This window comes from Paralichthys olivaceus, chromosome 17 (genome assembly GCF_024713975.1).
Source record: "Paralichthys olivaceus isolate ysfri-2021 chromosome 17, ASM2471397v2, whole genome shotgun sequence".
NCBI lineage: Eukaryota > Metazoa > Chordata > Actinopteri > Pleuronectiformes > Paralichthyidae > Paralichthys > Paralichthys olivaceus.
This window is the reverse complement of record NC_091109.1, coordinates 6,789,589-6,814,751: the sequence shown is the minus strand read 5'-3', so window position 1 is coordinate 6,814,751 and position 25,163 is coordinate 6,789,589. Positions and strand designations below refer to the sequence as shown.

Below are 25,163 nucleotides of genomic sequence, written 5' to 3'. Positions count from 1 at the left end.
AGACTGGTAATGTTCTTTCACTGCCCAGCTCCTAAAAATAAAAATAAAGAGAAGCTGGCTTCTGTTTGTTTGTCCGACAAACTGTGAAGATCATGTCTGAGCCGAGACAAAAAGGAAACAGTATTTAAACTACAGAGTCCCTCTTTGCAGCAGTTGATCTGTTTGATTTAATTAAGGACATTAATGCATTAATATTCCTTTTTAATTAAGGAAAACTGTTTTCTTAAACATTACAGAGCTCCTTAATGCTTTTAGATTGCATTAATATGAATCCCATTGATGTGTCATATTAAGACAGGCATGCTGAAAAATGCTACTGAAGGTTTTAATGAACTTGATAAATCAGCTCATTTGCATAAGTGGCTATGTTTAATGTATTTTGATGACTGTGATGGGGCACAATGCAGCTCAAGTACCATTCCCACAGAGTTAGAGGTTATGCAAATGTTAATACATTTTCTTTTCTTCCATATTTCTATCAGGTTTATGGGATTGTTACGTGCCGATTTTATTAGGGTTGGGTATCATTGTCATTTTAACTGATATGGTACAAAAACTGGTCTCTGAAATTCAGTATCTGTTACCATTGACCCCTTTTTCACTCTTTAGATGTAACACTTTTCTCTCATGTTGTTGTTGCAGTGCTTACACAGATTTCAGACATCATAAAAAGTCTCCATCGCAACTTTTGCCTGTTAAATTGATTGTAGTTTTGGACGTTTAAGTCACTTTTGCTTCACTTTTGTCGTCCATCTTCTTAAAGCTAACATCTGTGATAGTGATAACTTTTCTACAACTTTTCTAACTTGGAAATGATTTAACCGAACAGGGGGAGGAAGTTGTCGATGCGTCGCTTTATGCTGCGTCGTCCATGGAGGGTTTGATTTCTTGGCTGCAGGCGTGTAGGCGTTCGCCCGCAGCAGCTGTGTCTCTGCAGGCCAGACGTGTTACCCTGAAATATTGCAGCAAGCTCGGCCTGTGTCAACTGAAACAACACTTGTGAGTGCTTGCGACTCGCCATCGCCCAGACTCATTATGTTGTCATGCTGGTCTCTTCTTCTTCAGCTTTATGGTGCATTACTGCCACCCACTCTCTGTCTGTATGCTCTGTTTCTCTCACCCAGATGTGCTCTCAGGTACTAGAATTTGGCACCGTTTCATTTAACATGAATAATCTGTCGTACACTGAGTTTGGTACCCAATCCTTAATAATTTTATAACTCCCAAATTCTAGTGTTTTTAAAAAAGAAAAATAAGAGCCAGACAGGTGTTTGGTGAAAAGATGTGAAGGTGTGATTTCACTGAGACACGCATTGCTCTTGTTTTTCATACTCTGCAGTGACTCATTCCTTATTCCCTGTATTCTTTGATTCACTGCTTCTGAAGTGACAAGAAACAGGTGAGAGTGTAGCTTTAGATGTAACTGCCCAACCTTTTGTGATTCGGTGGCATTAAAATTCACGTGGCTCTGCCTGAACCCAAGGTTGCAGAGTTACAGGATAGTATACGTCAGATGTCCGAGGAAAGAGAAGAACTCAGCTTTGAGCCTCTGTCGTCAACCCTGCCCTCTTCCTTTTTTTTATTCTCCCACTCTGTTTTATTCTGCCACTTCTCTCCAATTTCTCAGTTTATGTTCCATCCTTTTTTCCAGCCCTCATCCTCTCCTCTTATCCCTCTTATCCTCTTTAACCGAGTCGAGCCCTTCCTTTGGCCCCCCTCATCTCCTCTCATCTCCACCCCTCCATCCTCCGAGCGTCTGCTTTTAGAAGCAGTCTTCTGAACCCAAAGCCTATTTTACGGGGAGTAGTTTCTCACTCCTGACGCAGCGCTTTGAGAAATTAGTAAGTGACTGACACGAGACATCCACAAATTGAATTTCTCACGAAGGAAGACAGATGGACACTCACACAAACACACGTGCACAGACACAAGGCCGCAGAAGTCCTGCCCTTTTCTCTGCAGGAACAGGGGACAAAATGGATGAACTAATTTGGAAGTAATCAATTATGGAGTTGTCTACTCTGAAGCATGCTGGTGTTTGATAATTGTGGAAAAAATGATGGTGCAGCTTTGTTTTGCAATCTCCACTCCCTTAGCAATTTATGACTCCTCTGAGTTGTTCCAGTGTCACAGCTTTTCTTAGCTCATTGCGTCTTTTTTCATTATTTCTGAAATGTCATGTTTTCTCTCACATTCATTTAATGTGCATAAATAAATTGATATTTGAAAGTCTCGGTTTGAGGGTGGGCTTGAGACACACACACACACACACACACACACACACACACACACACACACACACACACACACCATAGAGGCGTGTGCTCTCCCGCTTCATCCACACAAAATCCAGCGATGCGGCACCTTCCTGCAGAGTAATACAAAGGTGTGGGTGTGTTTATTTGTGTTTATGAATGAAACTGTGAAACAATCAGATAATAACTTTTTATTTCTCAGATTCACTGCTTTGTCCTCGCTCACTCGTTTCACTGAGCCGGGGGAGGAGGGGACATCTGACAAATCCTGTTCAGACAGCGCTACTTAAACTCTGTTTATTTTATCTGCTTACTGCATAATGTGCATTTTTCACTTGGCTGAAATGTTAAAAAATCTAGCACTTGTATTTTGAGTTAATACTCACAATATATTATTATTGCCTTTCTGTTTGTTGAAAGTGAAAACTCACACGCTTCACCCATGCGTCTGTTAGTATACTTGCACCTTGATATTTAGACTTAACGCCCACATTTATCTCAGAACAGCCTGTTCTGTCTGTATATGTGCATGGGTGCAAGTGTGTACATGAGTGTTCGTACACTGCACACTCATCTGCCATGGGTGCTACATATCATCCTATAAATGTGTGCAGTAATGTCTGATATGCATATATGTTATGTTCCTTTAGAATGTGCTCCATAAAGTGCTGCTGGTCTATCTAGCTGTTTTTGAAGCGAACATGTGCTCATTTTCCAGTTCATACTACAACATTCAAAAACTTTTCTTTTACTTTGCCCGTCTGCTGCACCTTCTTTCACCTTCTGTCTCCCACCCGGAGCAAAGCGATGTCAAGTGCATCCAAAGAGTGTGTGCAGTTGTCCTTTTTGCATTCCAGCGCCCACGTTCAGATTGCAGATGCACTTGAACCATCTGAGCACCCATGGGCGTGTTGGTCTTGGAATGAGCTGTGGTCAAGAGCATTGTTGGCACATGGCTGTCTTAAGGCATTAGAAAGTGATCGTGTTATTGAGCAACAAAAATTAATTTTTATTTCATTTTGAAGCGTATTATGGAGATAGTAATTTACACGTACATGAACAAGCGCACCAGGCTCTTAGGTAGAATGGGAGATTGAACCCTATTAGTTTATTTGCATGTTATACACAAAACACACTCACACATGATTGATTTCAAGACTGAGTGCCTTCTGAGTCATGTACCTGATAACCTTTTTTCAGCTTTGATATTTTTCAGCTCTTTTCTTTGTTTGTTTTATTTTTCTAGAATGGCAAAATCGGATTTGGAGAAACCCTAAATGCATATTTCCTACTATCATATGGTTTAGACAGGTGAAATTTCTTTTTGTGTGAGCCGCACCCTCATTTCCAATTCCGAATTGCTAAAATATACTGTTAAACTCCATAAAACATGGCAGCTCACAGATTCAAAGTTTAAATTGGGTCTGTATCTATCCGTCCTTGAGCTTCAGTTTTGAACTAAAACCTGTTTTGAACTGACAATGATATTTTGAAGTTGTCTTGGAGACATTTACCACCAATCGTTTACTTCCTCAGATTGAGGGAAGAGCCTGGTTAATACAGCCAACATTTTTTTTTTGTGGAGTTGGTTGGGAAGGTTCAGCAACAATTTTTTTGTGCGTGGTGATTTTTAGCAAGCGGAGAGGTTGGAGGAGGTCCTCAACTAAACAGATTACTTTTTGACGTCAACAGGGAAGAAAGATCTGATTTGCTTCTTCTCACCCACTTTACTGGATGAAAAGGAGAGAAGGTGGTCTATAGACTCACTGGAGACATTTATGTTGAACAGACATGAAAGAGTGGATTTTGCGTCTGGCCCCTTTCAGGGAAATAGCTCAAGGAGGAATAACAGCAGGTGGAAAGTAGATGAGCACAACTTGTTGTGATTTTTGTAAAAATTTGCATATTGTTTTTTGGCACCAATTACAGTCACTTTTGAATATGCATCCCCAGAATATTTGTTTATTTTTTTCTTACCTCTGAGCATTTTGGATTATTTCCAACCTTCTTTTTTTTTGGAAGCTGGTTCGTCCCCCCTAAATGTGTTGGGCTGTGGAAACAAGTGTTCTGCAGCCTGAGAGCCAGCCGTGCTTGTCTGATGTGTTCAGGTAGAAGAGAGCTGGTGCTGGCCCTCCAGTGTGTATTGTAAGAGAAGCTCTTTGGGCACAACAGGGGGACTGTGATAGAGTGCCAGCAAGACTACAAGCGATTATTGCTGGCATTCCAAAATCCTCAGGGGTCTTACAAGATAGCGTTTTTGTTTATACTACAAATTAAAGCCACATAGAAACACTATATTCAGGGGGAAAACTTTTTTTTTTTTTTTTCCACATACTTGGATTTAAGCTCTGGGTGTGCCATGGCTTGAGGATGCACAGATGTATGGCCACATCTGTTCCTTGTTTGCCAAGTGTTTTTCTCTGTTGGCTTCCAGCTCATCAATCTTGTTGTGTATCTTCCTCTGTTTGTCACTACAGCTGCATTACAGCTTTCTAGATATGACAATGATACATTTTTGAGAAGCATAGTGAAAGAAATTATGCCTCTCGGTTTGTTGACAGGAAAAGAAATAGTAACTGTATTTAAAATTGGTAAATAACATTCATGGCTTCTGAGCGACAATAAGGGGAAATTTGAAGCTTGACTGCTGTGTGGATTCATTATTTTACTCTTATTTAGCCAATTCAAGTGTAAAATGTCTGTTTTGTGATGAAATGTGTGACGTCAGCCCATGTTTTGGCTGAAGCACCTCTCCCTGGGAATTAAAAAAATACCTTTAGAGCACAGGATTTTTCTGACATCCGGTACAAACGGCCGGTGCATAGACAGCGGGGGCTAAACCGTTTCTGAGGAGCGTGGTGGTCTCGAGCCACATGGCACAGGCGGCTGTCTCAGCCAGTGGTTCAATCGGTGTGTGTTTGAGAAAAAGACAGCCAAGGGTCAGGAGAGGATGCTGGACATCTCTGAATAGACAATACGTTGTTGTTTTTTAAATGAGCACATTTTTCCAGATATCACGAGCGGTGGCTGATGGCAGGGGGCCACCCACCTTTGGTTAGCGGGTAATGGTGTAAAGACATCCCAGACATTTGACTCTACATAGGTATTGGCCCTGCAACGTCCAAGATGGTTTGAAATACTGTGCTGTGATATGAGCATGTGCAGATATATATTCGGTAATAAAGTGACATTAAAACCCAGATATATTTTATCATAAAACTGTTTTGTTACTTAGTTTTCAGCTCAAGTTTCAGCTAAAGTGTGCAATTTATGTTTCATGAGAAATTTCAATACAGACAATCTTCTCAGGTGCATGTCTTAGCAGTTTTCTTCATACAAAATGGCCAGTATATGAGTTAAATAAACAGGGGACACCCAACAGATAAGCCCAGCAACACATCTACCATCCCTGGTTCCATGCATTGCTCTGTTCCTTCTGCCAAACTGTCAGGAACGCTGTGTCTCCCTTGCATTCATAAGCTATCCAGAGGACACAAAGTGCTGCCAACCAGCTGTAGTGGCCTCTGTTCTCCATCTTCTTATGCCTCCCTTTTCAGTATTTCCCTCTCCCTCCTATCTCTCTGTCTGTCGGTCCCTCATTCCTCTGGAAAGACAGCGGACAGGTGTGGCAGGAGAAGAGACAGATGGCAGGGATGACAGGAGAAACTTTTGGAGTGGAAAGGGAAATCAGAAGATGTGAAGAAACGGATGTATCCAGCACCGAGCACACATGCGGACGCACACACATTTTACTTTCCCACCGCTTTACTTGCTGCTGCGTCAGCCAGCCACATAAACCATCATTATGTTGGTGTACACAAACACACAGGCACGCACAAACAAACACACAGAGTGCATATGCCCTCTATAATAAGCCTCTGATGCTCTGGCCTTGAGGCTGATAGGCACGATAGAGAGTGTGACAGCTTATAACATCACAATGATGAAGATGTCATTGAGCGGCAGTGTTTTATGAGTGACCTGTGTGTTGTGAAAAAGATTGAATTCCAGGCTCTCATCTCCCACATCCCACAGTGCACGCACACTGCAATAAAAGCTGTAGATGTGCACATGCTACATACATCACTCTTATACACATGTGCATAAATACAGATTTGCACATGGAATAAATACACACCTCCTCTATATCCACGGACATTTGTACAAAAGAATTATTACACTCTCACTGTTCCCATATGTGCACACTTTTGCCCTAGCCTTGTCCCTCTTTCATTCAAGGCCCAGTGCTACCTCTGGATGGGCCATTGACTCTTGTATCTCATAAAGGTATAGTATATAGTAAAACCTACATGTCCTCTCGTCTATTGCGGCCTTAGCAGAGGTATTAGGGCTAATGAGCCTTGTGGATAAGCTCTAAAACCAGAGGACTGATGAAGGTTCATGGCTGTAAAAAGTGACAATAACCCAGCACCAGGCAAGTCATGTTGTCCATCCTCGTCAAGGAGGATGTCTACCTCTGCCGACGGTCTTTGTTTCTCAGTGTGTTTTAAGTCATGGATCAAAAGAAGCCATCTTTCCTTGTTATTGTCTTCTACCCACACTTCACTTGATGGTTCAAACACAAGCTGCTGTGCATCCTGTTGCTTTTCCTTATTAAGTCTGTTCTGTGTTCAGGTAATTAATCTCAAACTCTGTGTTTTGTTATACATTTACACGACTACGCTGGTCAGAACCAGATTGTATATATAGATGGACGACATGTCTCGACTTCCTGCATTGTACAAAAACAAAGCCAAACTATCCTGGACATGGGAGCTGCCATCATAGCGTCTGTTGACATTTGGAGCTAGAGTCTGCACAGTAGTGATCAGTGGCATGGAGCGGCAGTATTGAGGTTCCACATTCGGTCACCCAGCTTTTATAGCATCTAATAACCTATTTAAAGACTTGCACAGCAATGTCAGAAGCCATATTCGTGAAAAATATATTTGATCATGTCCCATCTGCTAACATGGAAGGGACAGGGTTTATCACCCATACTGCAGCCAGCCACCAAGTGGCAATCTCGATAAGTGCTATGGTCTATGGTTTTCCAATTTTGAGACTCAGTGTGTCTGAAGTTAAAGCACAGATCAAATCAATTATATGAGATTTAAAAACATGGAATCTCGAAAACTAATTGTTGTTGAACTAAACACTGTGTTGGTCCTTTCCTCTCAGGGTTTAGTTCATTATCTTGCTGTAGCTTCAACCCCTGACCAACTAGTCCATCATTATATTGTATTGGTTTATTTCACATTCTGATATCATTATGCATTGCTACTATTTGCAGTCGAGTATTGTCATCATAATGCAACACAGGGTGTAGTAACACAGTTTCTTCTATCACTGCCTTTGTGCAGACAGAGGCTTTGCAATTGTTTACCTCATTTACAAGACTTAATTTAGTTTCATTGCTGCAGGAAATCTGTAAGTTGTTGGGAAAGACTTTTTTCCCTCCCGGAGTGTATGATAAAATTTTAATTTGTGATGTGTTTGTTTTTCCTCCTGTCTTGGTTGCAGGGTATTTTCTGCAGACCCTGCTCCCACCCTCCCGGCGTTCCTTCCAGGGCTGCATGCAAGCGATCCTGGTCGATGACCAACTCGCTGACTTACATGCGGTGGAAAAGGGCACCGTGGGAGCATTTGAGAATGTCAGCCTGGACATGTGTGCGATCATAGACAGGTAAGAGTGATCAGTCCTGCACGCACACACACATCCACTCAATCATTCATAAATGAAAATACTCATTCCAGTTGTATGCAGAGCACGAAAACAATGGGTGTTATAAATCAAGTGGCTCTAAATTGGAGGAGTCACAAAGTAAACAAGACTGTTATGTAGAGTCTAAATTCTTACCCAGAGATATATAACGCAGGGCTGTTGAATTCGTGCATGTGCGCCTGGTTTTTGTGTGCTTATCAGACTGATAAATTGATATAAATGATTTAGGGGATTCACGGCGAAAATAGGAATGTATGTAAACACAAATGGTATTTCGTTTTAAACTGAAAGTAAAGAGTAGGTTTGATCTCTATAAAAACGCTATGATCTTAATCAAACATCAGAAATGAGCTGCTCATTTGTCTATTTCTTTGCCAAGTACTCCAGCGCTGGAGATTCTGCACAGCATGTCTCAATGTTGGCTCACTGGAAGAATTCATTACAACTTTTTGACATTTCAATTTATTTCCTTGTCATGGACTAGACAAACACATTGGGATAGATTTGCCATATATAGAATCATCCAAGCCTTCAGCTCCATTTGAGCACTTCCTCACACCGGATTCGATGTGTGTGTGCAAAACGTTTGAATTTCTTGGGCCCGTTTAACCTTCAGCGATTACCTCTTCTGTGTTTAAAGCGGTGGTTATCCATTGGGCATGAAGAAGAGATTGGCCAATATCTTGAAGGAGAGCATGAATGGGAAGCTACAATTAGTAGCTGACCTTGCACTGATTGGAGCAGCATTTTCCCTGCGCTGAGCGATTTGTTTTTTTTAGATCAGATTTGTCTATAGCACTTACCTTCATCAATATCCCTGCTCGGAGAAGTAGACACCAGCTGCCACTGCTTGATTTAGATCAATTCTGTTCTCACTTCAAGAGGTCTGGCACACTGCGATGCTGTAGTTTGTACTTGGGCAAAGCCGCATTCAGAAACGTTTAAAAAAAAAAATTACGTGACAAGCGAGTTTTTATACCCTTCAAATTATTTACTGAAAGTTCTCAAATTAAACCGAAATTTTGTCATTGTTTTATATCACTACTTTGTATGGAACTAAATAAAAATCACTAGTTTACTAGTAAATAAAAAGCTTTAACTTTTAAAATGCATTCACCATGTGATGGGTGGGTGTGTGTGTGTGTGTGTGTGTGTATTACTCTTTTTTTAACAGTCTTGTATGTAATATACTGCGCTGTTGCTTTTCTCAGATGGATGCATGATGGTGCATGGTCACCCCCAGACTATGATGGACTGCGCTCATGTGTCTGTGTGTCTTTTATTAGATGTTTCATATATACACAAGACACAGAGACAAGGAAAGAGTGTTGCCACTCGCCTGATCCACAATAATTCACACATACAGCTCATAAAAGCATGTCACCTGAAAACACCTCGCACACGTCCAGATCAATCATGTTACACATGCTTCTGACAGCAGTTGAGGTCTGGCGCATTGATCGGGGCAGAGCCACACACATTTAAAACGACAGATGACTGGACATTAAATATCCGTCTGTACCATTTATCCTTTGAGAGTTGCGGGTCAGCCAATCCCCGCTGACTTTGACAATGAGGTGGGGCACATCTCAGATAGATCGCCACTTCACGACGTCAGCCGCTTTCAGACATGGACTGAACTGAGCCCAGAATCTGCCGCTGTGTCGTTTGTGTGTAAAAGGCAAAATCCAGAGAAAGTCTGGACCTAAATGTGCAAAGTTCATGTCTGAAATCAGGTTTACAAAGACAAACAAACACCTACTGTCATAATAACCTTACCCCAATCTGCTTGTCTTTGAACTATGGGAGGAAGCTGGAGTACCTGAAAAAGCACGCACACAGAAAGACCCCTGGCTGAACCGGGAGACGAACTGTGGCTTCCACACTTTAAATATAATTTTACATTTTACTTCTGTCATTGACAAGGATTATTTATAGGTCACTGATGATGTCATAGCTGTGTGGACATGATTACTGCTTTGTGAGTCTGTAAATTGAGCCTCTCAGGCTGTGTTGTAACAATGTCCTGCATCTACACAGACATTCTGAATAGGCCAAAACATAATTACTAACTAATAAATAATAACATTTTCCCCTATAACCTTAACCAAAGTGCATTTGATACCTTAAACAAAACATGTAGGAGTCTATCCAAATCTTGTCTGGTGTGACAGTGTGAACGTAATCCATCCAGCAATTACATTTCCTTGAAAACGCACATGCTGTTGCAATTTAAGAGTATTATTTTTTGCCCAATTATTTTTTTCCCAGTTATTGGATTACTGAACATGGAAGTAATAGTCTAGTGATTTAATCATGGCTTAAATGTCAAAATGTCATTCCCCTGCCGCTGCTGCTGCGTGATGCTACACCATCATTAAACCTCAGATTTTGTCCGGACAAAAAAAACAGAAATTGATTTGGTCCCATCTTGCTATAGGTAACTGATTGTTCTCATAATTCATCTTCTTAACTGTAGCGTATATTGTGTGTAATATTTCACCATGATTAATAGATCTTTTGACTAAATGCCTGAAACCATGTGTAAAAGATCAGAGTTATTTGTCCGACGCAGTCCCAGCACGTAATACAGTGAAACACTTCAAAGCTGATACTGGACTCTTATCTGCACTTATCTTAACGTATAGTGAATTGGGTAAAGCCTTGATACACCTGGAGGCGGAAAAGAGAGCAGCACGTTGGCATTCATGAAGTCGATGTTAGACGATACTGCTTTCTCGCTGCAATTACCCCGCAGGGCCACTGCAACCACACTGCGGTGGAGGAGCGTGTCACCTTTAAGTGTCACTGTAGATTAGAATTGTTCCACTACTGACAGTGGCTAAAAGCAGTGTTTCTTCGGTCAGATTTTCAGAAATAACTGTCATGAAGGTCCTGAGACATCCACAACTGTTTACTATCACCGCTGCTATTGTCCCAGCTCCATTCTTTCAAATGTTGTGTGTGTGAGCCCTGCAGTACTTTAGGTGGGCCCTGTTCTGCCATGCAAGATGAATGGGTGCAGTGTTGCCATCGAACTAATCAGAATGTCTTAGAAGGCAGCTCAATAGCCCTGTCTGACCTCTTTTTGATCAATGCCGTTCTACTGGGGGATTCTCTTTGGGCTGCGATGGCGGAGGAAGCAAAACACACACACACATCCGCACATACACAATTTCTCGCTCACACAAACGGGGAAAGGCTGTGCGCATGCAAATTCCTGTACCCCACAGTGTCACCATTATTCTGTAAGGGTACCACAACAGCACATGAAAGCAGACACACACTCCAGAGGTGCTCCATTCTCCTCCATTAGATTTAGCTGTTTTTCTCACACACAGCCCAGAACATCCAGGATATAGTCAGTGAACACAATTTTGTCATGCCCTTGATAGCCTGCTGAAGCTACAGAACATCACCAGACAGATTTGTTTTTAATTGCAGTAGATAGAGTGGCATTTTGAGAAAATCAAGATAACTTGATTTGACTGGAAAATAAATGACAGGGTTAAATGACTAGGTTAAGTGCGCTTTTTATTGTCTAATTTTTTAATGTCAATTTTTATCTTATAAAAGAGTGGATGTTGCTCTCTGGTACTTCCAGTTTCAAGTCTGAGCCAATGAAGAAAGTGCATACCAACAAACAATGTTCCCAGTTAGAGATGATTTACTGTCAAGTGAACTCGTCATATATCACACGAACAAGCCCTTAGTTGTGTCAGCTTCACAGTCACTGTGGCTGTGACACACTGATCATCATGTCTCCCTCCAGTGATGATACTTCTCTGCACCGCATGACTAAAGAAGATACTCAGCATTTTAAATGACCCCTGTAGCTTGCATGAGTCAGTGTTTGTTTCTCTCCAGCTGGTTTTACTCTTATCGTCACTTGTGTGTGTGTGTGTGCATTCGCTCCAGCACTACAATGCCTCAGGAGTCTGTCCCTGCTTTAAGCCCGCAGGCAGATCAAACCGCAGAACTTTGATTTGTTCAGGATTTCAATAGGTATTCAAATTTCATCAAGAAAGGCAGTGATGTCTTAACTATGATGTGCTTCATGCTGTATTCACACTGAGGCAGATAACACTGTTTACTTGAACCCAGACTCATTCATTCGAAGTGCTTTTTGAAATGTGAATACTGAATAGTAATGATAAAATTCCCTCTAGTTTGGCCAAGAAAACACAACATTGGGCACTAGAGCCGCAATCTGCATAAACCACACCCATCACTTCAGTTTATCCACAATTGGAACTGTTCTCATCTCTGTTGTCGTTCTATTTCAGAGGTCTGTTAAACAATATTCAGACACAAGTTCACAACTCTTCAAAAAGAAAAGCCCTGTAATGCCATTCAATATTAAGTATTGCAGCACTTAAACAAACATTGTGCTTTTACTTTGTGGACTAATTTCTCAAGAGGAAGTGATTGTCAGATATAATAATAATAATAATAATAACTGTGGAGCATGGAGCAGTTTAACCATCACATCTGAGCTCTCTAAGAATGGTTGTTGTAATAGAAATAATAACTTCAATTTTACCTTGGTGTCATCAAGTGTTTCAGCCTATTAATCACAACAACGTTGAGAGAGGCTAAAAGTAAATCTGACTGACTACTGGCTTGTATGGCAGTGCTATGAAAGCCATGTGGCCCGCTCAGTAGATCAGATTACCTCTGTGCCTTTTTTATTCTATTTATTTAATTATTTGTTTGTTTTTAAACTAAATTGAACTAAATACGTCATATGGTGAAATAAAAATGATCATAATTATCTGGTGGGCCAGATATTATTGCTGGCGGGACAGTTAGAGACCACTGCTGTTGTTTACTCTTATATTGTGCAGCTGAATGGATTAATGGTTGTAGAGATATGTGTTAAACAAACAGACAAAAACACAAAGAGGTTTGTGGAATTATTCAATAAAGGGTGATTTATTGCAGCTCCTAACAGCTTCCTGTCTGAACAATCAAATACTTTCATGATCATTGACAACAGCTGAATTCTGTGACATTCAAGCAACCACATCTCATCTTTGTGCTGGTATTTGTCAGAACTTTGGATTTTTCTTTCCTTGTCTACACTGTAATGTAATAGCCAGACATAAAACCAAAAAATCAAAAAGCCTTACAGAGTGTGAAACATGTTGGCTTACAGTGAACAAAAGGCCAAATTAGAGAAAGAAATGTTTTTTTCCAAAGTAAGTCACCAACTGTGTGTCTGCTCGATCTTATTGTAGCTAAGTGGACCTGGTGGGGGGGCTTTCTAACTGCTATGTTTAATAAATGTAAATATTTGCCCCCGCTGTTGGATGTTATAAATATTACAGTGTTGGAAATCCTGCTGTTGGTCTCGCCGTGCTCTGGAATTAAGATGTGTTTGAATGTGCATGTGATCAGTGAAAACATAAAACATGCACCAACCTGAACTGAGGAAAATGTTTCATGTCCAGTCACACTACATCAGTTCAGGTGTTGCTTTAGAAAAGAAGCCCCTCGCCCTTCTTGGACTTCAAAAGTTTATTTCAATGTGTGAGGTTTGGTTAACAAATAAAACCACCTCAATCACCTGGGGCCAGTTTTCCTCTTCAGGATGGATATCAGGATTTCATGTAAATTTAGTCTGATTTAATTTGCACCACAGAGTGAGATAGTCATTATACTATGTAAATGTATACATTACATACATTATACCCTTCCAATAGGAGTCACCGTCATTGTTTAATCACGACGTGTTCTCCTAAGAATCCACGGTCCGTCCATTTCATTGTGAGTTGTTTCGTTCAGAAAGATTTGCAAATTTACACCAACAAAAAAAACCGGACAGATTTCCACAAAACTTGGTGGGAAGCTGTGGAATGTGACATGAAGGAACCCATAAAATGTTGATGCAGATCAGGATCAGGAATTTTTTATAACTTAACCCAGGAATAAATCATGGATCTTGATGGGGGAAAAAATCTGGCACATTTAGGGAATTTGTGAGTGGGTCAAATTTGGCGCAACTTCATTAAATTTAAGGGCACTGTTGGGCCTTGGTGAAGGTATGCGCCCTTTTGAGTGCTGTTCTAGTTATAAATATTTCTAGTATCATCATAAATGTCCCAAAGTAACATATAAATTGGCAGTTTATGAGGTAATATAACCAATATATCAGTGTTTGGATGCTTTGTAGTAGAGAATAATTTGTGTACTTTTTCCATCCTTTTAAGGCAGCACGTTTAGTAGATACTTTAAATCTCTCTCTCCCCATCTGTCCAGGTGTATGCCTAATAACTGTGAACACGGTGGGCGGTGTAAACAGACGTGGGACAGTTTCAGCTGTACCTGTGACGGAACTGGATACAACGGAGCCACGTGTCACACTTGTAAGTACGGGAGAGTGTGTGTGTGTGTGTGTGTGTGTGTGTGTGTGTGTGTGTGTGTGTGTGTGTGTGCATGCAGTTGTGTGTCCCTTACATTAATACCACTGTGTCGTGTTCCTCGTGTTTCTCTTCTTTTGCCATCCTTTGTACACCTTCACATCATTAAAGACACAATTCTCAGTAGAGCGAAGGATGAACTTTTGAAGTGTTCGGGGGACAGACTTCTGTGACAGCGACGCATACTTTGAGGAGAAGAAATCCACCAGAATTACTGGCACACAAAGAGAACAGAGAGAAGAAAGGCAGAAAGGATTTTATTTTAAGGCTTGAAAATGTTCATCCCTTCTTCCATGTGCTACAAATGTTCTCCTTTAAGAGGGAGAGAGAGTGTTCAATCTAAAACGACAACTTGTGTGAAGCTGTTTAAAATCTGTTTTTTGTTAGTCAGCAAACTTTGTGGAAATGATTTAGAAAGTAGCTTGAGTTGAATTGTTGATGCTGTTAGTATGGTGGGTCATTATAATTTACATTTTAATCTATCAGGCAAAAATATAAGATTTTCTTTGAGTCAATATTCTTGAGTTTGAGGATTTGCTGCTTCTCTTTGTTTATGCCATCATGTCATCATATAGTAGTTTGGACTGTTGGACAAGACAAGCAATTTGAGGGACAGGAATATGACATCACCTCAGGTTGTGTAACATTATGACATGACAACATTGTGATGGGTGGTTTTCACTGTCTGACACCGATCAGCCTACACAGCTCATCAAAAAGATAATTTATTGGAAACGATGAAGCATTAGTGAAAATAATAATAAATAGTAGTAGTCAGAGCTCATAACCATAGTCCAACCCGGCAGAAAGAGAAGCTTATACTTTCTAATAAGATGCTCAAACCACCTTAACTGGCTTCTTTCAACACGAAGGAGCAACAGCTGTACTTTGAACTCCCTCCGAATGTCCAAACCAAACTTCTTTTTGCTTGCTTGTATCCTTGATCTTATAGTCAGCCACTACCCAGAGCTGATTTCCATAGCAGAGGGTCCCAGCCAACAGAAAGAACAGATAATAAAAAGCTAATTTACCCCCATAAGATGCCCAGGCCACCTTAACAGGCTTCTGTTGATGCCAAGCAGCAGCGGCTCTATACTGTGAACTCCCTTCGGCTGACTGAACTCCTCACTTATATGCATGGATTAATTTTTGTGGGTCACTATCTAACTCATGACCATAGGCTAGGGTCCAAGCCGACAGAAAGATTAGACATATGAAAAAAACTTTAAAAGTAATAACAAGCCAATAAGAAGGTTTGAGATTTGTTTCTATTTGAACTCAACTCATGAACAGCTTTGCCTCAATCAAGAAAGTTCCACTCTTACATCCGTCTGTCTGAAGTGTAATTCTTCCCCCTCTCCCCGCTCTGTCTGTCTCTGTGTAGATCAACACAAACACAACATCAATATGTTGTCAGATAGATTGCTGGAGTGTGTGGGACAAGACACCACTTCTTGACAGGCGCTGAATAGAGACTGGCAACCACATGAAGCTGCCTTCTGGAGGAGGCAACAAAAGAGCATGTGCAGACATTCATGTGCTATTTTAAATCCATCATTAAATTCTACGATATAATCAATGGTCCATTACACAATTTAAAATGTAGATGTGAAATATCGACATGGAAATTTAGAGAAACAGATGCCAGCTTTCTCAGGCAGTGATTCATCTTTATTGTCTTAATATTGTCATTGTGGGTAGCATATGATATAAGTCTATCCCAGGACGTTTCTTTTATTTCCTAACACTATGATGTCCTGCAAATCTCTTTCATAGTTACTACAGGATCAACTCTTCTGACTCCGCTGTTGGTGAAACCATGACCTAAGCATTGCCACCATGCAGCCTCAGACCACAACAAACAACATTGTCCATCCAACCACAGTGCTTTGAAATCATTATCACAACATGTGGATATTTTACGATATCAAAGAATATCTCAACATGATACTGACGTTCTCAGCAATGAGATCTTTTTCCTGTGTTATTTAAGTTTTTTTTTATTAAGTTAATTTACGGTGTCCACAGTGAATATAAATCTGAAAAACACATTAAGATAATTTAATCACAATATGACTTTTCTGATATGTCACTCACATTCTTTTCTCTTCACATTTAGCATTATAACTTCAGTAGCTATACTTAAAGTTTCCTGTTATCCATCCTCTACCTACTTTTGAGTATTTCTCCAACCTATTTTTTCCTCTATTCTCCTCTTAACCTCCACCAGCTATCTATGAGCCATCATGTGAGGCCTATAAGCATTTGGGCAGGTCGTCTGACACCTACTGGATTGACCCTGATGGCAGCGGACCCCTTGGCCCCTTCAAAGTCACCTGCAACATGACAGGTTTGTGCGCGGGAGTGCCTGAAAGTATTGTTCTCAGTGTGTGTGTGCGCACGCATGCAGTGTGTTCACACTACCCGACTCCATCCAGATACAGTGACCTGTGAGGGGGGGGGGGGGGGGACTCTGCAGCGCTGCACATTCTTAACCTTAGAAAGCAGCATTCTTAACCTGCAATACCTGGGGTTTCCATGGCAACGCTGTCCCAGCTGACATTTAACTGTGAAGAAGAATACAAACACACACACACATATGCCACAAACACATATGAAACTGAATTGTTATGTAAACTTGAGAGTGCTCCAATGGTCTGAGTGACACTTCTGTCACACAGACACACACACGGTTGAATAAGTAGATAGTCTGCAACAGAAGAGCACGCAGACGGAGCAAAGGCGAGACTTTTAATGAAATGTCACTGCCGTCCGCCGGCTAGCCCCTTGGTCACACTGAATTGAACACTCACTCACTCACTCACTCACTCACTCACACACACACTCACACATACACACACACCTCACATTCCACGACTGACAGTGTGAATGAACAGGGAGATGTCTGAGTGACTGGCTTATGTTATAACAGTGCACAAGAGTCTGTTAAACCCTGGAGCTGCAACACACAGAGGAAACTTCAGTGCCATGACAACTGCATGTCTCTGTGGTAATGTGTCTGCATACATTTTGATTTTCTAAATTTTGATAAAACTGCGATTCTAAAGAATTAATTTATTTGTTCTCTGCTTCAATTTCATAAAATATGAAAACGTTAATATGAACATTTCACGTACAACTAGTAAAAGATGAGGTGTTCTAGTGTTAATAGTGGTAATGCAAATGTTGTAAAAGTTAAAGTGTAAAATGTGTGTGTTTTTGTGTGAAGAGGACAAAGTGTGGACGACAGTTATGAACAACCTGCCACCCAAAACCACAGTGACTGGCTCAAGTAGAGAGAGACGCACCGTCCTGCAGGTCAACTACAGTGCCTCTATGGACCAGGTAAGAAATTTGACACCTTCCCCACACTTACTATGAATAAAAGAATAAAATACATATATATATATATATATATATATATATATATACACACACACACACACACACATACCTTAGTAGATATATATATATATAGCTTCGTCCTGAACAAGCATCAGCACAGGTTTGTGAAGAACGTCTACCTTTAAGTTATGAAGTCACATCTACACAGTTTCTGCTCCCTAAAAACTGCAGAGACAAAAAATCAATGGTTTCTATAAACTGTAAATATATGTCACTTCTCTCATGGCTGAACTCTGTGGTGCCAAACACATCACTCAGTGTCAGCTCTTCAAAGGTTTACAGGTAATTATTTGAGATATTTGGGTAAATTTAACAGTAGCACCTTGTGTGTGTGAGCAGAGCTGTGTGAATGAACCTTGATTGGGTTTGGTTAGAGTTTTCTAATCCTTAATAAATGATAATCAAAAATCAGATAACATCATATTCTGATGTTATTGCTTGTTATTGTTAATATGAGAATCCCCCCTTTCTGCAGTTATTATCAATGAGAGTGAAGTGAGTCATTTTCCCTGGAAAGTGTGATGGCTGTAAAAACACAGAATAAACGAGACGGGTGTTCAGACAGCACACTCTTTCGCCAAGGCTAAATGTTAAATAACAAACGAACAAGAATAAAAAACAAGCTCCTGGTTCACCCGTTTATCCGAATCCGACTCCAAATGTGTTGATTTCTTCCTTGGGTTATATGCCAACAAATTATCATGAAAATTAGATCAGCAGTTTTTGAGCAGTCCTGCTGACCGTCAGATGAAAACATAACCTTTTATGGAGTCTGTAACCACTGTAACATTCAAGCTACAAACCAATATGTCTGATGTCATAGCTTTGACAAATCTACACCAACAGCAGCGTTGTATGTAAAATGCATAATCCACACTCAGGCTGCAGCCCCCTCCACTCATCCAGTCTTAATTCTTTCTAATGCTTAATAATAACCCAACATAATAACAAGTGTATCACCTCAGGCCTCTACACGCTGCTCTGACTCTGCAGCGTATGACTGAAACTACCTGAGTCTGCTCCCTCACGCTCAGGAGTCAAATCTCTAATCTTTGTGGCGAGTGGTTATAGATTGCAGCTGTCACTCTCCGTCAAAAGCAAACTGCGTGCGAGCTTTACAGCATTCAGCCCTCCAGTGAGGAGTGACAGCCGTTTCCACCTGCAGAGTGTACACGACGACTGAGTCACGTAAGATGACAGGGCTTGTGTGGTGGATCAGTCCTGTAATTACGTTCCCTCCTAATTTGTATAGATTGCTCGTTCCATTTTCAGATCCTTCAAATCAAAACAATATTACCGTGCACTTTTGTTTCATTTTGAGGCTTGATAATTTGTCCTTTTCATTAAATTGACCTGTCTGGTTGAATGGCATAGAAATAAAAGTATACGTGTCCACGCTCGTGTGTTTGCAGGTGACCGCTATCACCACCAGCGCAGAATACTGTGAGCAGCAGATCGTCTACAGCTGTCAGAAGTCCAGACTGCTCAACACTCCAGGTAATAGCTGCGGATGATGTCTTTATTTGAGATAGACCGAATGTTTGTTCCCATCTGCATGTCTGTTTGGGGATATGACAGAGAAAAATCCTAATTAATGAAGCATAACAAATGCAGATAAATATTGAAATGATGGGAATCACATGAAGGGGAAATGGCCAGATCTTAAGCCATGAAACACTGAAGCTGTTCTTGTGGCCGAAGCTTGTGTGGATGGAGAGTTTCAGTGTTGAGATGACATAGACTTTATCGTCCGCGTGGGAAATTTGCTCTGGATGTGTCTTCAGCAAAACACAATCCAAAGTAACAAAAGCAGTCTCCGATCACACATTAATTTATATTTTTTGAATTTACACATGAGAAAGTACAAAACTAATTTTTCCTTTTATTTCTCACTTATTTGTTGCTCTTGCCTCCATCCAGCCTTTACGCAGCACTAGAAAACAAATGCAAGTATTTAAACAGACCATTGGAAATCAGTGGCGTCCTGGCTGGGATATTTCTCAGTAGATTAACTTGGATTACATTCATTTGCATGAGGTTTGTTTGCACTCAGTCAGATTGGCTTTAATGTACTTGTGCAAGCCTCAGGTTTAGTGTCAGTTTGGTTTGGCTTACTTAGGCTGGCTTTCGAAATGGTTGAGTCGTGTATGGTTTGCCCTGGATCAGATGTGTTTGATTTGTGTTATGGTTGGTATAGTAGAGTTTGAACAGGGGTTTTGTGTAGTTGTTATGCAGTACAGAGGAGCAGGGAGGAGGGCGTGCAGCTGTGCAGCTGCCACTGCTGGTGACAGAAGAGACAAAGGCAGCGGCATTTTACTCTTGTTATGCTCAGTCTGTGTCAATGCTTGGTATTTAGTCTAATATCTTGTTTGAAGAAGACGTGTGTGTGTGTGTGTGTGTGTGTGTGTGTGTGTGTGTGTGTGTGTGTGTGTCTACTCACTGTGCTTTGCGGTTATCACTTTGAGCAAGCTTGCTGTCGTTTTCTGCAACGCATGCACGCGCACACACAAGCACACACACACACACACACACACACACACACAAACCTTTGTCTTACTATATTTGTGGGAACGATTCATGGCATTCCCTCGCCCCATTTCTGAAAACCTAGTCTTAATAATCAAACAAACTTGTAGCATCCAGCATTTTGAAGCCACAATTATAGTGGACGTTTTCTATCAATAGTCCTCATGCACAAACACACACACACATACTTCATCCATATACTTCATACAGCCACACATTCATACACACATGCACACAAAAACCAATAGTGCTTCATAAAGACAAGATACCCCTGGCAATTAGAGTGAGTGAGAGACGATGGAAAGGGGATGTGGGAGAAATAGAAAATGGCAGGTTTGTTAAAAGTATATTTGTGTGTGTGTGTGTGTGTGTGTTCTATTAAATGCGTGCCCACTCCATGATTGACAAAGGAGTAAAGCAATAGGTGGTTAGTAATAGTGGGGTATTAGTGCAGCAGACCAAAACTTTGCAATTAACCTCTACTGCTCTGAGAGATGGCACTACACACACACACTCACACTATTAATTTGTATTTTTCGCAGTAAGACGATGTTGCGTGAACTCACACACACTTGTATCTGAGATCTTCCACCCACCCACCAACCGCACACACACACATTCAGTCAGTCTATCAGTCCTTCATCAACTACAGTAGTTTACTCTTAATTCACTACGTTGTAAGTTAGGGAAATCCAATTACCAGTCTAAAATGAGTGAGAATGTAGGACCGGGAAAAATCATTTACCCAAAAATATGCTTCATAAATTAGCTGTCAGCTTTCATCAAGCTACACTGTCAACAGCATTTCCACTGTGAACTACAGGCACACACACACACACACACACACACACACACACACACACACACACACACACACACACACACACACTCACACACACTCACACACACACACACACTGCTATAAAGATGTACACTTGCATCTCGATCTCATCTATTACAACAGAGCTGGCATTTTGAAAATAAACCAATTGTTCAATGGGAATTATATTCTGCCACGACGGACACCCTTAATTTGAAACTTGAGCAGTAATTGTCCTGATTGTCTGACCCCTTCCTCACCTGTTTTACATATTCTGCCCTTTGTATTATTCTTATCACCTCACAGACACAGTTTGCCCCCCGTCGAATGTCCTCATTCACTAGTTTGAAAGGATGTTTGCACCAACACAAGTACAAAGACACAACTTAGAAAGACACACTATACAATATACCACCAACCCCTCCTCCTTCTCTCCTCTTCCTCCTTCATCTTCTGCATCCAAATGTATCAATTTTATCCATCCTTCCCATGCACTTACTCCACACTTACCTCCACTCTTCTCTTACTTTGTACTCTGCTTCTTATTTATCATTTAAATTCTCCAATTTTACCTCAAGTTATTTTCTTCATTCCTTTTCAAATCTTTTTTTTCCCACTCTTTGTCTCTGCCCCTGTCTATCAGTGACTGTTGAACGGTTGTGTACGGCGAAGTGAAGTTGAGGTTTTGAAGTCTAAAGATGCACCCTCACGACTAATCGCAAGTCAATCTCAGCTGTCAATCATGATGTCTCAATCCGTTTTTTTGGCACCAACAACCAAAGTTAGTTAAAAATTGATCGTACATGATGTGTTTTTCAAATGTTTTGCATGCACTTTGACCTATGTCCAATTTGCTAACACAGAGGAGGTGGTGCTTCTGACCTATATTGCAGCCAGCCACCAGGGGGCTATTGAGATATTTCGGGTACACATTGAGGGACTCTGTCATGTCGTCCATGTTTATATGCATTCATTAATGATGGCTTAGTGCTGTATATCACCAGTGGACAGCTTCCTTGAAAGGTCTACAATTTCAAACGTAAAATGACAAAGCAATTTTATTCTGCCCTTCAGTTTCCTGAACCTGAGTCCCATCTGTCTGGCTGTGCCTTGTTTACTCAAGAGTTCTGTACTTGACCTTAACCCACCCGCAGAGAAGTTGATGGTTTCCTATTGTATCAGTTTTAAGGGCTGCAGTATAGGTCTCAACAACTCTTCTGCTTGGTATAGAGTCTTTAAGAGCTGTGAGCCATAATGACAAATCGGTATTACCTACAAATTAAAGAAGTCCTGTTGCCATTGATGCAGCAAAAGCCCAGAAATGTTCAAACGTTCATGACCAATATATTTCAGTTTGCTTTCTGCTGTTTTCCATGAAAGTCAGACATGTAACATGCCCATCCACCTCCTCCACAAGCGAAAGCTTGTTATGCTTGTCAGATCAGGTCATTGCACGAGGCGACTGTGATGTAACTTGCTTGAGGAGCAGTGATGCAGTGCAGTCTCCTCCTTAAAGATAGTTGCAGTTGCTCTGAAAAATACAACCACACCATCAGGAAAAGACAAGAAGGAGAGGTAACAAATGGCTTTTGGACAAGATTGTTTCCTCCGGGAGCACCGCTTTGGGCTCGTGTGCACTTCTTTGCCTTAATAAACCATTTGCAGAGGTGTTTCCATAGTTTCCTGTAGTATGCCTGGTGTTTACCAAAGTTCTTTGCAGTGTCCCTCCAGGAGCCATGCAGGAATTGCTAGGCTCCTTCATTAATGGCATTAGATATAGTATATATAGAGTATAGAGATGTCTGTAGAGACAGACCACCGGCCGCCATGCCCAAGGACAGGAAAAGCAAACATAAACTTGGCTGTACATTTTTCACATCTGCATTGGCACTAACCCTTGCCATTGGACATAAATCTTGAGGTGTACAAGTAATTCTACATATTTAATACAACCTCAATGTCACATACACTTTGCCTCACAGAGATTTTGTCAACTTATGAAAACACTTTGTTTCTCTCTTTATTTGTCTCTGACTTGCCTGAAGCAATTGATAGAATAATTTATAGCACCCAGGTTAATGAAGAGAGAAATGTTTCTATCAGATGGATGAGTTCATTAATTCCAGTGAACTGTCCCTCGGTACTGTAAGTGTCTGATGCAGGTTTTCTGCACATATGAGGAAGATTTGGGTAAAGTGCCCGCAAAGTGAACCCTGTGCCCCTTGTAAATATTAATCTTTAAAAAGTTTTGCAAATGTAACATAAGACGTTGGATTTTCTATAATTACATAACAATGGAATTATAGCAATTCCTCTGCCATTGCCTCCAGTAATGACTTTATCAGTGATTGAGTTAGGCATAATAACACATTGGCTGGGTATAACATTGCTGACTGCAATTTTTTGTCTGAATAATGTAATGGTGTGATCTAGTTGTGTAATCAAGCAGTCAAACTTATTTCATTCACAGACAATGTTGTAACACTCGCAGCAAAATTCAATTATAGAAAAATGTTAATGTTTTAAGATAATAACCCAAGCAGCCTAAAAATGAGATCGTCGAAACTGCGACACATCCACCTCCTCTGTGAAGGAGAGATTTCACTCACTGTCAGCAAAACCACCCAACCAATTAATCTGGGGTGATGTCACGAAGTCACAATTGTCAGAGCCATTTTCTGTCCAAAGTTATTAGGTTACTTGTAAAAATGCTTTGAAGCGCCATTATTTCAAGACATTATAGAATTTTGTTACGTTAGCATATTTATTGGCTGTTAAAATATTACAGGTCACAAAAGAAGAGATGTTAGGAGATGATAAGCTGCTCCATGGGATAGTTCGATGAACAGAGGAGAAATAGGTTTACAGACTGGAGGGAATGAAAGTAGGGAAGAAAGAAAGCAATTGGAAATCCTGTTTTCCTGTCAACACACTTCAGTCACCGACTGTGCTGTGGCCGACACAGCTGATCTTGATATGTCGGTCACTCAGTGGAAAGAAGGGACGTGTGACAAGTGATTAAATGGCTTACCACAGAGCTGAGAGCACAAGTTGTTATTGTTACTTAATCAGTTTGCCTCAGCCTCATATTAATTAGTTTGTGCTGCTCATAACATGCAATATATTAATTATTGTAAAATACATGGTTGGTTGATATAAGTACTACTACTAATGATAATAAGTAATGCCAAAAAAGAAGATTGAAAAAGTTCCTTATCAGTCAATTTAGATAATTATGACAATAAATGTGACATTATTATTTCTTTTAAGTTAAAGAGCTTGTGTTTTCTCCTTCTTCTCCTCTCTATGCAGACTGACACTTGATAAATTAAACAACTATTCATTCTATAAATCTGATGTAGATCATTTACTTTGTCACTGTGCTTACACAATACAAAATAATCATATCAATATATGTTGTACTGTTGTTGTTTTGCCTTTTATGAACATTTTATTTCGACAATCCGTTTCTCTGTTGTTTGGTTGGTTTGCTTGTTTTTACCAAGATTATGCAAGAGCTAGTGCATGTATTACACTGCATGAGAGGGATTTTGATTTAAACTGATTTTCCAGGGAATAATTCATGGATATTGATTAAAAAAAGACATTTAGGAAACTGATATCCATGACAGTGTGTAATTTAGTGCAGCTTGATTCATTTTAAGGGGACCATTTGGCCTCAGAGGAGTAATGCGCTCTTCTAAGTGCCATTCTCGTGCATGTTGTTTTGATATATATTCTTTATTGTCAGGCATTGAATGTAACACGCTACCTGACCAGCAGCATGTTCTTCAAATGGTTTGACTCATGGCTGCATGAAGTCCAGTGTTAAAGTGGCTGACCCGTAACAACCATGCACAGAAACACAGGTTATAAAATTGGTCTTTGGTGGAACAAAAAGGTTACGAGAAAAGGAGGAGAGGAGAGAAACCTGGGTGTCCATAGATATGAGACGAGTGCGGCTCAGGATAATGAGGCTGTGTGTATGCGTGGCCTTGTTCCCGTCCACT

The 25,163-nt window shown here is 40.6% G+C and overlaps 1 protein-coding gene across 2 annotated transcripts in view; it reads left to right on the top strand.

Annotated features, from left to right (window-relative positions):
• The window catches only part of cntnap2a (contactin associated protein 2a), a 304,029-nt gene that overhangs the window by 188,665 nt on the left and 90,201 nt on the right, over positions 1-25,163 (top strand). For both annotated transcript variants that reach the window (XM_020087434.2, XM_020087435.2), the window contains exons 11-15: positions 7,779-7,941; positions 14,242-14,348; positions 16,633-16,752; positions 17,632-17,747; positions 19,220-19,304. In XM_020087434.2, coding sequence (XP_019942993.2) covers positions 7,779-7,941; positions 14,242-14,348; positions 16,633-16,752; positions 17,632-17,747; positions 19,220-19,304 — 591 coding nt within the window. The remainder of the gene's footprint in view (positions 1-7,778; positions 7,942-14,241; positions 14,349-16,632; positions 16,753-17,631; positions 17,748-19,219; positions 19,305-25,163) is intronic.